General features: G+C 50.0%; 1 protein-coding gene across 4 annotated transcripts in view; it reads right to left on the bottom strand.

Moving 5' to 3' along the window:
- Window positions 1-4,853: 4,853 nt before the first annotated feature.
- FAM222B (family with sequence similarity 222 member B) overlaps window positions 4,854-14,495 on the bottom strand; it is a 97,522-nt gene continuing 87,880 nt past the window's right edge. For all 4 annotated transcript variants that reach the window (XM_050763199.1, XM_050763200.1, XM_050763201.1 and 1 more), the window contains one exon: window positions 4,854-8,769. In XM_050763199.1, the coding sequence (XP_050619156.1) occupies window positions 7,163-8,769 (1,607 nt within the window). In that variant the 3' untranslated portion in view covers window positions 4,854-7,162. The remainder of the gene's footprint in view (window positions 8,770-14,495) is intronic.

The following is a 14,495-nucleotide window of genomic DNA, read 5'->3' on the forward strand; positions in this document are numbered from 1 at the left end:
TGGGTGACAGGACTAAGCCTCGGTGAGCCAGGCTGGGGAGCTCATCATCTAGCCCAGTCTTTTCAAAAACGTCAAATTGACCTATGTAGGGAGAAGTGGGGCCCTGGCTGAGAAACTAGAGCTGGGCCTCTTCACCAGATAAACCTCTTGGTATGGTGATGCCTGGAGACTGGTAGAGGCAGCCACGGGCTCCAGCAGCATAAATGCTTTCAGGCAACAGGCTGAAACACCTTTCCAGAATCCCAGCTACACACCTGACCGGGCACAGTGGCTGACGCCTATAATCCCAGCACTTTGGGAGCCCGAGTTGGAGATCAGCCTGGGCAACAAAGGGGAGATGCCCCATATCTACAAAAAAAATACAAGGACCCGGGCACGGTGGCTCATGCCTGTAATCCCAACACTTTGGGAGGCTGAGGCGAGCGGATCACCTGAGGTCAGGAGTTTGACACCAGCCTGGCCAACGTAGTAAAACACAGTCTCTACTAAAAATGCAGAAAACTTAGCTGGGCTTGGTGGCGGGTGCCTGTAATCACACCTATTTGGGAGGGTGAGACTGGAGAATCGCTTGAACCTGGTAGGTGGAGGTTGCAGTGAGCTGAGATCACGCCACCGCACTCCAGCCTGGGCAACAAAGTGAAACTCCATCTCAAAAAAAAAAAAAAAAAAAAGCTGGGCATGGAGGCACACACCTGTAGTCCCAGCTACTTGGGAGGCCGAGGCAGAAATCACTTGAACCTGGGAAGTGGAGGTTGCAGTGAGCTGAGATTGCACCACTGAACTCCAGCCTGGGCAACATGGTGAGACTCCGTCTCAAAATAAATAAATAAATAAGCTGGGCACTTGTGTCAAACTTGGGCTCCTCTGCTGCCCAGGACACTGCCACTGCATGATTCCGGGGGTAACATTCACATAGTCTAGATGGTGCCTCCTAGAGTTGTGTGCAAACAATGGGGGCTGTTAACCCCATACTCTGCAAGCCTTGCACACCTGGCCCTCATTCAGTGCTAGTCATAACTTGGAGATTTCAGGCCATGTTCTGCAATGAAAGTGTGAGCCGCACTCCCCAAGGATCTACCTCAGCCCAGGAATCATTCACTCTGGAGGAAGCACTGTACTTTACTGTCTGGCTCTATGCTTTCAGGCCGACTGCAGATCTTATCTGACACAGGCAGAAGACAGCTTTCTTTCACAGAGGTGGCATGAGGCATAAAGGAGTCAAAACACTTTCACAAAAGAGCACCCTGGGCCGGGCACAGTGGCTCACGCCTGTAATCCCAGCACTTTGGGAGGCTGAGGTGGGTGGATCACAAGGTCAGGGGTTCGAGACCAGCCTGACCAACATGGCGAAACCCCATCTCCACTAAAAATACAAAAATTACCGCCTGGGCACGGTGGCTCACGCCTGTAATCCCAGCACTTTGGGAGGCTGAGACAGGTGGATCACGAGGTCAGAAGATCAAGACCATCCTGGCTAACACGGTGAAATCCCATCTCTACTAAAAATACACACACACAAAAAAAAGGCTGGGCCCGGTGGCTCACGCCTGTAATCCCAGCACTTTGGGAGGCTGAGGCAGGCGGATTACAAGGTCAGGAGATCGAGACCATCCTCGTTAACACAGTGAAATCCGTGTCTACTAAAAAATACAAAAAATTAGCCGGGCGTAGTGGTGAGCGCCTATAGTCCCAGCTACTCGGGATACTGAGGCAGGAGAATGGTGTGAACCCAGGAGGCGGAGGTTACAGTGAGCCGAGATTTTGCCACTGCACTCCAGCCTGGGTGACAGAGCAAGACTCCATCTCAAAAAAAAAAAAAAAAAAAAATTAGCCGGGCGTGGTGGCGGGCGTCTGTAGTCCCACCTATTCAGGAGGGTGAGGCAGAATGGCGTGAACCCGGGAGGCAGAGCTTGCAGTGAGCTGAGACTGTGCCACTGCACTCCAGCCTGGGCAACAGAGCGAGACTCTGTCTCCCCCCCCCCAAAAAAAAAAAAAAAAAAAAGACCTGGGTGTGGTGGCACACAACTGTAGTCCCAGCTTCTCAGGGGGCTGAGGCAGGAGAATCACTTGAACTCAGGAGGTGGAGGTTGCAGTGAACCAAGATCGTGCCACTGCCAGCCTGAGCGACAGAGCGAGAGATTGTCTCAAGAAAAAAAAAAAGCACCCCCATCCTGGCTAACACGGTGAAACCCCATCTCTACTAAAAAAAAAAGTTAGCCGGGCATGGTGGCGGGCGTCTGTAGTCCCAGCTACCCGGGAGGCTGAGGCAGGAGAATGGCGTGAACCCGGGAGGCGGAGCCTGCAGTGAGCCGAGATCACACCACTGCACTCCAGCCTGGGCAACCGAGCAAGACTCCATCTCAAAACAAACAAACAAACAAAGAAAAACTACCCTGCAGAAAAGGGTGTGAGCAAGATGGCTGGGTGCTTTAGCTCCGTAAGCATTCAGGAAGCCACCTGTGGACTCTTGCCACCAAGGGTCTGATTCTACCCTCCCTGAATCCCGCATCTTGTGCAATAAATTTATTTTATTTTAATTATTTTTTTGAGACAGAGTCTCACCCTTTTTGCCCAGACTGGAGTGCAGTGGCGCGATCTCAGCTCACTGTAACCTCTGCCTCCCGGGTTCACAAGCAATTCTCCTGCCTCAGCCTCCCGAGTAGCTGGGATTAGCCCCCGCCACCACACCTGGCTAATTTCTGTATTTTTAGTAGACACGGATTTTACCATGTTGGCCAGGCTGGTCTCGAACTCCTGACCTAAGGTGATCCGGCTGGCCTCGGCCTCCCAAAGTGCTGTGATTACAGAGATGAGCCACCACGCCAAGCCTCAATTTTCTTTTTTTTTTTTTTTGATGGAGTTTTTGCTCTTGTCATCCAGACTGGAGTGCAGTGGTGCAATCTTAGCTCACTGCAACCTCCGCCTCCCGGGTTCAAGTGATTCTCCTGCCTCAGCCTCCTGAGTAGCTGGGACTAAGGCACCCCCGCCACACCTGGCTTATTTTTGTATTTTTAGTAGAGACAGGGTTTCACCATGTTGGTCAGGCTGGTCTTGAACTCCTGACCTTAGGTGATCTGGCTGGCCTCAGCCTCCCAAAGTGCTGGGATTACAGAAGTGAGCCACTGCGCCAAACCTCAATTTTCGTTTTTCTTTTTTGATGGAGTTTTTGCTTGTGTCGTCCAGGCTGGAGTGCAGTGGCACGATCTTGGCTTACTGCAACCTCCACCTCCCAGGTTCAAGTGATTCTCCTGCCTCAGCCTCCTGAGTAGCTGGGACTACGGGCACCCGGCGCCACACCTGGCTAATTCTTGTATTTTTAGTAGAGACGGGGTTTCACCATGTTGGCCAGGATGGTAGAGCTGGGGGTCACTCCTGTCACCCAGATAGTGGCATTGCAGCCTTAAACTCCCAGGCTTGAGGAATCCTCCCACTTCAGCCTTCTAAATAGCTGGGACTACAGGTATGTACCATCACACCCAACTTTTTACAATTTTTTGAAGAGACAGGGTTTCACCCCTGGGCACAAGCAATCCACTTCAGCCACCCAACGAGCTAGGATTACAGGCATGAGCCACCGCACCCAGCCAGAATCAGCTTTTCCCTCCATTACATCTTAGCTCAAACCCAAGCTCAGCAGAAGAGAAGGGTAACTGCATTCACTTTTTTTTTTTTTTTAATTTTTCTGAGACGGAGTCTCACTCTGTCACCCAGGCTGGAGTGCAGTGGCATAATCTCGGCTCACTGCCACCTCTGCCTCCTGGGTTCAAGCAATTCTCCTGTCTCACCTTCCTGAGTAGCTGGAATTACAGGTGCGTGCCACCATGTCCAGCTAATTTTTGTATTGTTAGAGACTGGGTTTTGCCATGTTGGTCAGGCTGGTCTTGAACTCTTGACCTCAGATGATCCACCTGCTTTGGTCTCCCAAAGTGCTGGGATTACAGGCATGAGCCACTGCACCCGGCCACAATCACTTATTATTTTTTTTTTCCCCTCTGCAGACAAAAAAAAAAAGTTATCCAAAATTCAACGTAAGAAAACTGGAATCACCAAGAGGAGCCAGTTATGTTGCAGATAACAGTGCCTGTCACCTTCACCTCTGTCAGAGGCCCTCAGAATTTTCAGTGTTGGAAATGGGAGAAGGAGGTTTGAAGTTTTAGGTTGGGTTATTAACAGACCAGATCCCCATTTCTTGGCCAGGCACGGTGGCTCACGCCTGTAATCCCAGCACTTTGGGAGGCCGAGGCAGGTGAATCACTTGAGGTCAGGAGTTCGAGATCAGCCTGGCCAACATGGTGAAACCCCATCTCTACTAAAAATACAAAAAATTAGCCGAGCGCCTATAATCCCAGCTACTCAGGAGGCTGAGACAGAAGAATCGCTTGAACCTGGGAAGCAGAGGTTGCAGCAAGCCAGGATCGTGCCATTGGACTCCAGCCTGGGCAACAGAGTGAGACTTTGCCTCAAACAAAACAAAACCACCAGATCCCCATTTCTCAATGACTTGGACGGCCCTTGGAGTGCAAATGGCAGGACCTTTTGGGCCTCCAGTGAGGGACAGCAAACCACACTTATCCATCAAACTTCACAGTAAGCCCAGAGCATTCCTGCCCGGGGAGAGGGCCTGTCAGCCGGGCACCCTGTGTCCAGGGTTTCATTGAAGAACTGTCTACAATCACCACAGCACCTGGCCTGAAACAATGGATTTGGAGATGGCTTCTGGGTGGGATGCATATTACAGGGGTCCCCCTTTTAAAAATAAGGAATTACTCCTAGCAAGCGAGGTATGTTAGAAACTGTTAAAAGTTACCTCAAACATTCACAGCAGCAAACGAATAGAACAAGGTCAGAAAACAAGGTTTTTTTCCTTTTACTGGTTTATAATAATCTTAAAAACCCCATCACACCCATAAACCACCACAGGTGAGGTGAGAGAGATGGAGAATGAATGCTACAGTATGTGGATAGAGTGGGGAATCCAGGTATTCCCTAGGGTAGTGTGGGATGGAGACAGGGAGTGTGGAGAGGAGGCCCTGGCTTGGACCCTTATTGCTGGCTGGGGGTTGGCTGGCAGAGGGGAGAGGGACTCAGGCTGAACTCCAATAGAGGGAACATCTCACACCAAAGGCGAGGGCAGTAGGGGGCAAGGGGATCACAGTACATTTTCCATGCAGACTAGGGGTGGGAGTGAGAGTTTCAAAGACTTGCACCCCTACACAGGAAGAGATGGGTTTGAGGTTGTTTGACTTAAAGCCCCCAAGTTGGTGTCTGGTCCAATTTCCTAAAATGGCAGCTCACCTTTCAGGGAGAGGTACTGGGGAGGAAAAAAAAATACAGCCAAGAATATCTGTTGTGGAGATCAAGCAAGGGATAGGGGGAAGACAGTGGTGCTCTTTAAATCTGACTCAGAAAAGCAGGAACTGGAAGAGGGCCCTGGGTGAGGTGGTGGCCAACACCTTGGGAGAAGGCATTAAGCCAGAAGCTGCAGGTGCTCCTGAGGGCTCAGGACAGGGAGGTACCAGTGTTCACAGACAGCAGAAAAACAACTGGGAACAATAAATTAGGACTTCATGTTGCTATCATTTGGCATAACACAATCAGGCTTTTCTTTTTTTTTTTCTTTTTCCTTTTAAATATAAGGCAACTTGCCAACACATAACTTAAAAACTGGTCTTCAGTCACATTGCTCCAGATCACGAGAGAATTTCTGGCTAACGAACAGTAGTGGATAGTGAACAAAATGCAAAACCTTAAATAAGAACCATCAGCTGACATTCGCCAGAGACAAGAGGAAAGGTGAGGGCTTATTTCATCTGTGAAAAATAAAAACGCCCATTCTGCATCTTTAACAGAAGGGTGCAAAAATTTATAACAAAACAATCTAAGCTTAAAATTACAGAAAAGTGTTTCTAACCAACTAATTGTCGCTTGGGATGAGACGTGCTGAGCATGGAGTGGATGAAGGTATGCTCTAAGAATGGACAGAGGGCAGGAGGGGCTGTTTCCAATGTAGGCCCACCTCCAGGTGTTAGAACCATGCTCATTTGGTAAAGGAAGTATTCAAAGAGCTTAAGGCTTTGTGTTTTTTTTTGTTTTGTTTTTGTTTTCTTCATTAAACTGAGGGGCTGCACTAGAGGGTGAATGTACCTGTGGGGCCACTCACACACAATGCTACTCAAACCCACACTACATTCATACAGAAACTAACATTTAAAACTTACAGTGTAGAGCAATATTCTTAGCCAGTGTAGAGAACCAAATGCTTTTTTTTTTTTTTTTTTTTTTTGGTGTTTTTAATCCCAAACTCCAATGTGATCATTCCTTACCTACCTAATTCCTCAAGTAAGGTAGGTTTTGTTTTTGCTGAAGGGGAAAGGATAGGGGCTATGGGCAGGTGAGTTAGGGGATAGGCAACAGTAAGAAAGGGATCTTGGGTATACTTGGGTACATTGTATTTTTCTAGGTTTGGAAAGGGGAGTCTGGAACCAAGATGCCAATACAAAGACTTTTTTCCCCCATATCTCATGAAATGGTCAAATACTTCCAAGATGCCCTTGAGATCAAGTGTGGCACGGCCAAGTGCAGTGGCTGCGGGATCAATATAGACACAAAACAAAGCCTTAAGGAATGGAAAGGAACTGGAAGGACATGAAGACTGGATCAGCTTTGATTTGAGATCTTTGGGTGAATAAGGAATTAGCTTTCAGAGCACTTGGGAAATCTTGCTTCTTAGTCCTGGAGGGAGGGGAAGGGCGGTAGCAACAGGTAGAGGTCTGGCTTAGGGGCCTGAGCACCTCCACTACCTCAACTAGGGCATTCCCTCAGCCCACACCTCAGTCATCCTAAGGGAAACAGGAAGAGGTTCAAGAAAAGATGGCTGGGAGCTGGCTGGAAATGGCCAAGGTGGGGAGAATAGCTGACAGGCAGTCAGTGGAGAGAAAAGCCTGAGCTTGGGGTTAGCTTCTAACATAAAACCAAAAGTTGCTGGAGGGGAGGATGAGAGGACTCCTTCTGTCCCCAGTTAGATCCCACCAAATTCCCTTTCTTAGACATCTAAGAATGATCACACTGGAGCAGTGAAACTTTGAAACTATCCAGTTACTTAAAAGACTAAACCTAGGAGGGTGATGTATGATGTGTTGCACGTGGAGGGCAGCAGGGCTACCTATCTATACCCTGGGTGCTGAATATGAAGACTTCGACTCTCTGTGGGATCGGGGGCTCGGTTGCCAGGGGCTCGGTGGGCCTTGCTCAGCATGGCCAGGCTCTGTTCTCGGAAGCAGGCCTGTTGGAAATCCCCACTTAGGTAATCCACTGTTTGCATTAAGCTGTTCTGGCTTGCCACTGGACCGCCCCCGGTCCCTGCTCGGTAGTGGGCCCCGGGAGCTGCTGCACAGTCGAGGGGTGCACCTGTGGGCTGCCCACCGTGGAACGGCATGGCGAGGTCCTGAGACCCCGAGCTGTCGCTATTGGGAGTGGGCAGAATGTTGTTCCACAGGGGTTGGAAGTAGTGGCCATTGGGGTAGGCCAATGGGGCTGCCATGCCGTTGACTGGTGGGGATGGGGTTGGCTTTTCCAGGGGTGGCTTCAGATGGAAGGACGGCGCCAGGCAGAGTTCTTGCGGGTAGGCAGGGGCTTTGCCCACAAAGCCAGGCCCTGCCAACTCGCGTCCTGCTGCATGCTTGCCTGTCAGGCCAGGGGCTGGCGTCCCACCAGCCTCGCTGCACATCTGTTGTAGGTGGGCCAGCTGGTGCTGGTTCCAGGTGACTGGCTTGAGGTCGCTAGAGTAGCCAGTGGGGGCGCGAGAGATGCCTGTGGGCAGGTTGACAGGACCTGCAGCAGGCAACGCGGCAGTGGCCGCATGGGTGTGCTCCATGGGATTGACCACACATGAAGGCATTGGTGTGGGGACGCTGTGGGTCGACACCCGGGTGCTTGCATTGATGAGCAGACTGCGACTAATGGGGCTGGGGTTGGCAATCTGGCCCTCACACACTGAGGTAGTGCTGATGCCTGCCCTCGTCTGGCAAAACTGGTTGATCTGGTGCACGATGCTACTCAGGTCCGGGGGCTGGCTGTGCTGCAGAGTGGCCGCCATTGAAAGGGGGATAGTTGAGGTAGACACGGTCACATTCGGGGGGGCATCTGAGTCTGGCATCTTCCGGCCTCCATGCAGCAAAGGATTGTGGGGGTGCTGGAGACCCTGGTGAGCCAGGGCCTGAGGGTGGACCAAGCCCTGGGTTTGGGCCATGGGCTGAGGGTGGCCCAGGCCCTGAGGCTGCTGGAGGCTCTGAGGGTGGGACAGTGCCTGGGGTGGCGGGATACCCTGAGGGTGCTGCAGCGTCTGGGGAGGGGCATGGGCCAGGGTCTGTGCATGCTGCAGGGCCTGCTGGCGGGCCAGAGCCTGGGCCTGGGGGTGGGCTAAAGTGCTGGGTGCCACAGTAGCATACGGTGCCACTGGGGGGTTCATGATGGCCTCAGGGAGCAACCGGGCTCGGGTGCCGTCAAAGTCCTTGAGTATGCTTTTGGCTGGCACTTTGACAATGGCAAGCAGGCCTGCCTTGGTGGCAGCCTGTGTCGGGTAGGGGCTGTAGCGCTGGGCTGATGTGTCGAGGCCGTTCACAGTACGACGAACGTGTTTCCGCTGGGGAACCTTCACACTGTTGGGGAAGATTTTTATAGTCAGTGGGTTGTTTGCGACCTTCTTAGCATATGCATCCAATTCGGCTGGGGTAGGATAGTGAGCAGTTCTCATTTTCTGTGTAGTGTCCCCTAGAGAGAGAGAATGGGAAGGAGAGCAAAGAGGGAGACGGAGCTCATCAGTGCCAAGGCAACCAGCCCTTCTAGATTCCCCTTCTGAGGGCCTGGGGTAGGGTAGGGAAGTGACTAGGTTGTCATCGGTAGCCTTCATTCTAAACCCAGCTTCAGTCTTCATATTAACAATCACTGCTAGTGTGCAGTAAGTGCTTATAGTGGGCCAGGTCTTGTGCTAGGTGACAGGCCATCTCAGTGAATCCTCACTATTGCTCTAGAAGCAGGCACTACCATCATTTCCATTTTGTAAATGAGGTAAGTAGAGATCAGAACAGCAAAGCATCTTTCGAAGTCTCATATCTTGGAGAACCAGAATTTGGTCAATTCTCAGGTAACCGAGAGCTCTCGCCATACATAGAAATGCAGGGTCGCTGGACACTGTAGCTCACACTTGTAAATCCCAGCATTTTGGGAGGCCAAGGCGGGTGGATCATCTGAGTTCCGTCAGAAGTTCAAGACCAGCCTGGGCAACATGGTGAAACCCCGTCTCTACTAAAAATACAAAAATTAGCCAGGCAGGGTGGCAGGCACCTGTAATCCCAGCTACTTGGGAGGCTGAGGCAGGAGAATTGCTTGCTTGAACCCAAGAGGCGAAGGTTGCAGTAAGCCGACATTGCACCACTGCACTCCAGCCTGGGCAATAGAGCAAGACTCTGTCTCAGAAAAAGAAAAAAAAAAAAAAAAAGAGAGAGAGAGAAATGCAGGGTCTGGAACTCTACCAGCCCATGTGGCCTGGGGGTAGAAAGTTCTAAGCAAAGCTCCTTGTCAAGGCCGTGGTGGCCCTTCAGTCTAGAGGGTACCCAGAGCTATGACTCTTTAGTCTGCAGGGAACAATGAGGCATCAGCTTTCCCTTGCATCTTGGCAGCTGGGGGGCTTTGCCCACTGGGTGGGCACCCTGGAACAGTAGACAGAATGCTTCCTTTCAGGAGCAGAGGAATAAGCTGCCAACATCTCTCCCCTTCCCCATGTCACAAGTTCACTTTTATTTACAGTTCACTCTATGCCTGACTGGGTGAGGATCAAAGGCTTTATTTATTTGCTAGAGAAGGAAGATAATAATGACAGGGCAGCAGGGAGGGAATTGAGAAGAAAGGATTCAGAGCATCTTTCAGTCCTTTCAGTCCTGAGAGCCAAAAATAGTCTGTATTTGGTCCATGTCAGCTGTCACTTTCCAAAAAGAAAGAGGAAAAACCTGCCTTCCTTTGGAGACTGCGGAAATGCCCACTTGGTGTGCCTCATTAATGTTAACAGTCTCTTTGTTCCCATCTCCTGCTGCCTCCCATCAGGGGGCTCAGCGGATGTCCGGCTTCCAGTCAAAAAGGAAAAGGTTCCGAGAACAAGGGCTCTTTAAGGATGCCAAGCTCCTGCAAGGGGGCTCTGCTCCACTCTCTCTGTCTCTGAGGGAGGGTCTCCCCTGAGTATACACAAAAGGTGCCTAATAAATGCTTGCTGAATGAGTGAGTACACAAACTGCCCAAAGCAGAACTGGCTTGGCTAGAAGCCCAGGTTCAGCTAGCTGACTCTCTCTTTACTTCCTCCCCTTGCAAAAGGCAGGAGGATATGCCAACGACTAATCTGACTGAATGCCCAGCTTGTGGCCTCAGGTGGCCTTGGCCCAAAGGAGACCCCATTCAAAGTCATGTCACTGGGCACTACCTAGAACAGAGGTAGGCTAATGAGGGTATTAGAAGGAAAATGGGTACAGCTGCCTTTGTTTGGTGATAATGCTGGTTAGCAACAGCTTAGAAACTCCTGCTCTGGAAAGCAGGAAAAGAAAGCTTAAGTCAGGAAGGGCAGAGAGATTTGGGCCCATGCTCATAAGCAGATCTGAGCAAAAAAGGCCAGGCATCCCCAGCCCCCAAAACAGGTCTATGCTTTCAAATACTGGCAAAAAAGTCTGGGATCACTGGTTAAGAGAAAGTCCCTAAACTCAAGACACCAGAATTCCAATAGAAGCTGCCTTGGTCAACCACTGTACCTATCTGTCTTATTGGTCAAAATCTCATATGATACTCCTAGCACAGTGCTTTAAACCTAACCCACCTTCATGCTGGTGGGCTTCTCTCCTTGAAATCCAAGTAGAAGTCGTATAGTACCTTGATGAATAGAAGAGTCCCTTTGTTCCAAGTTAGTACCAACTCTGAGCTCAGTTTTTTTCTAGCAGAGACAAGGGGGAAGCTTGGCCTCATGCAGGAGTATGGAAGGGGCACTTATCCACATTGATTAGTTTTCTTTGTCCTGTCTCCACTGATACTGACAATGGTGAAGAGGGCTGTCAAATGATTCAGAAATAAAGTGAAATGAGGGTAGGGAGGGTGGCCACAAGGCTGCAGTAGCTTTGTTAAAGAAGAACCCCAAGGATGAGTACAGTGTATTGAACAAAAAAGGGGTATCATTCTGGGAATACAGCACCATCTACCTCACATACCAGACTTAAGCCTAACCCTTAAAAATAACAGTTTTCCGCTGGGCGCGGTGGCTCAAGCCTGTAATCCCAGCACTTTGGGAGGCCAAAGTGCGTGGATCACGAGGTCAGGAGTTCAAGACCACCCTGCCCAGCATGGTGAAACCCCGTCTCTACTAAAAATACAAAAAATTAGCTGCAGATGGTGGAGCGCGCCTGTAGTCCCGGCTACTTGGGAGGCTGAGGCAGGAGAATTGCTTGAACCTGGTAGGTGGAGGTTGCAGTGAGCCAAGATTGTGCCACTGCATTCCAGCCTGGGCGACAGAGCGAGACTCCATGTCAAAAAAAAAAAAAGAAAGGTTTTCTCAGCTGGGCATGGTGGCTGAGATGTGTGAGCCACACCTGTAATCCCAGCACTTTGGGAGGCTGAGGTGGGTGGATCACGAGGTCAGGAGTTCAAGACCAGCCTGGCCAAGATGGAGAAACCCCATCTCTACTAAAAAAAATACAAAAAAATTAGCCAGGCATGGTGGCAGGCGCCTGTAATCCCAGCTACTCAGGAGGCTGAGGCAGAGAATTGCTTAAACCCAGGAGGCGGGAGTTGCAGTGAGCCAAGATGGCACCACTGCACTCCAACTTGGGCGAAAGAGTAAGACTCCATCTTAAAAAAAAAAAAAAAAAAAAAGTGGCTGGGCGCGGTGGCTCACGCCTGTAATCCCAGCACTTTGGGAGGCTGAGGCGGGCAGATCATGAGGTCAGGAGATCGAGACCATCCTGGCTAACACAGTAAAACCCTGTCTTTACAAAAAATACAAAAACAAACAAAAAAATTAGCCAGGTGTGGTGGTGGGTGTCTATAGTTCCAGCTACTTGGGAGGCTGAGGCAGGAGAATGGCCTGAATCTGGGAGGCGGAGCTTGCAGCAGGGAGCTGAGATCAAGCCACTGCACTCCAGCCTGGGCGACAGAGCAAGACTCCATCTCAAAAAAAAAAAAGTTTTCTCAACACTTATCACAGCCCCCACACAGGCACCCTGACTACTTATTTTCTTCTGTAATGTATTTCCATAACTACACAGTCAACACAGATACCACAGCTTTGTAAGCAACTTACTTAAATAGCTTGTACCAATAGTGTCATTAATAGAGACATAGACAATGTAGGGAATAGGAAATCTGTAGTTTGTAAAGGGTTAGAGAAACCTGTATTCAAGTATTAGCTTCATCATCTGCCCATACTGAGAGCCTGTCATTCCTCAATTATCAACAGGGATGAATTCTGCTCTCCTACTTCTTTTTTTTTTTTTTTTTTTTTTTTTTTTTTTTTTTTTTTTTTTGAGACGGAGTCTCGCTCTGTCACCCAGGCTGGAGTGCAGTGGCCGGATCTCAGCTCACTGCAAGCTCCGCCTCCCGGGTTCACGCCATTCTCCTGCCTCAGCCTCCCGAGTAGCTGGGACTATAGGCGCCCGCCACCTCGCCTGGCTAGTTTTTTGTATTTTTTAGTAGAGACAGGGTTTCACCGTGTTAGCCAGGATGGTCTCGATCTCCTGACCTCGTGATCCGCCCGTCTCGGCCTCCCAAAGTGCTGGGATTACAGGCGTGAACCACCGCGCCCGGCCATTGCTCTCCTACTTCACAGAATTACTAAGATCAAGAGAGTCAGTGAACATTTTCACTAAATGAGCATTTTCATTTCAATGAAAATGCTATGTGAACAGGAACTATGATGGTCAATAGTTATTATTCAAGGATAGCAGATGTGGCTGAGTATGACCACAGGCAACACAAAGAAAACTGACTAAGGAAGCCCCAACTGCAGGACACCCTGGCCTTCAGCCTGAGAGTTAAATGTAACTCTCAGCACTGCTGTCTATTCCAGGAGGGACTGGAGGAAATTTTCTGCCTGAAATCCAGTCCTCCCAATGGAGACCTCTCTGTTCATCCTTCTATTTTGAAGGTCAGAGGGCATAGGTAACATAGGTAGCAGGAACCTCTATCTGTAGGCAGAGAGGCACAGGCAATGTATTTGAAACACAGATTTTGTAGTCTGAGCTGAGTATGGGCCAGTCACAGGACAGTCATGTGGCACTGGCAAGTGACAAACCCTCTATGCCTTATCCTTGTGACAAAGACAAGAGAGTCTTCCATACAGAATTTTTGAGGAATGAGTGAGAACATATGTGAAAACATTCAATATAGTGCCTGGCACATGGTAGCAGCTTGACAAATGTTAGCTATTATTTCTATGAGTTTATCCAGTCATTGGGTCAATCTGCCATTTAAAGGTCCCTCCACTAGGAGGCAGATATGCATATAAAGAAGCAGTAAAAGAAGGAAATTTTGGCATTTGTCCCCAGAGCCCCAGTGCTCTGCCATGGACGGAGGTCAAAGTTTGTTATCTAAAGATGGCTTAAAGACCAAGGACCTTTTATCATTTCAGCCATTCAAACAGTAAATATTTAGAGAGCCATTATTATATTGTGATCCTGAGAAGGAGAAATACAGAGCAGAGGCCGAGGATTAAGAAAGAAAAACTTTCCGGTGGCGCATGCCTGTAGTCCGAGCTACTCGAGAGACTGAGGCAGAAGAACTGCTTGAATCCAGGAGGTGGAGGTTGCAGTGAGCCAAGATTGTGCCACTGCACTCCAGTCTGGGCAAGAGAGGGAGACTCCATCTCAAAAAAAAAAAAAAAAAAAAAAAAATGCCCAGGCACGGTGGCTCACGCCTGTAATCCCAGCACTTTGGGAGGCCGAGGCGGGCGGATTACCTGAGACTGGGAGTTCAAGACCAGCCTGACCAACATGGAGAAACCCCTTCTCTACTAAAAATACAAAATTAGCCAGGCGTGGTGGCGCATGCCTGTAATCCCAGCTACTCCAGAAGGCTGAGGCAGGAGAATCGCCTGAACCCCGGAGGCAGAGGTTGCGGTGAGTCGAGATCGCACCATTGCACTCCAGCCTGCGCAACAAGAGTGAAACTCTAGCCGGGCGCTGTGGTTCATGCCTGTAATCCCAACACTTTGTTTTTGTTTTTTTGTTTTTGTTTGACACGGAGTCTCGCTCTGTCGCCCAGGCTGGAGTGCAGTGGCCAGATCTCAGCTCACTGCACGCTCCGCCTCCCGGGTTTACGCCATTCTCTTGCCTCAGTCTCCTGAGTAGCTGGGACTACAGGGGCCCGCCACCTCACCTGGCTAGTTTTTTGTATTTTTTTTAGTAGAGATGGGGTTTCACCGTGTTAGCCAGGATGGTCTCGATCTCCTGACCTCGTGATCCGCCCGTCTC

The sequence above is a fragment of the Macaca thibetana genome, chromosome 16 (assembly GCF_024542745.1).
Source record: "Macaca thibetana thibetana isolate TM-01 chromosome 16, ASM2454274v1, whole genome shotgun sequence".
NCBI lineage: Eukaryota > Metazoa > Chordata > Mammalia > Primates > Cercopithecidae > Macaca > Macaca thibetana.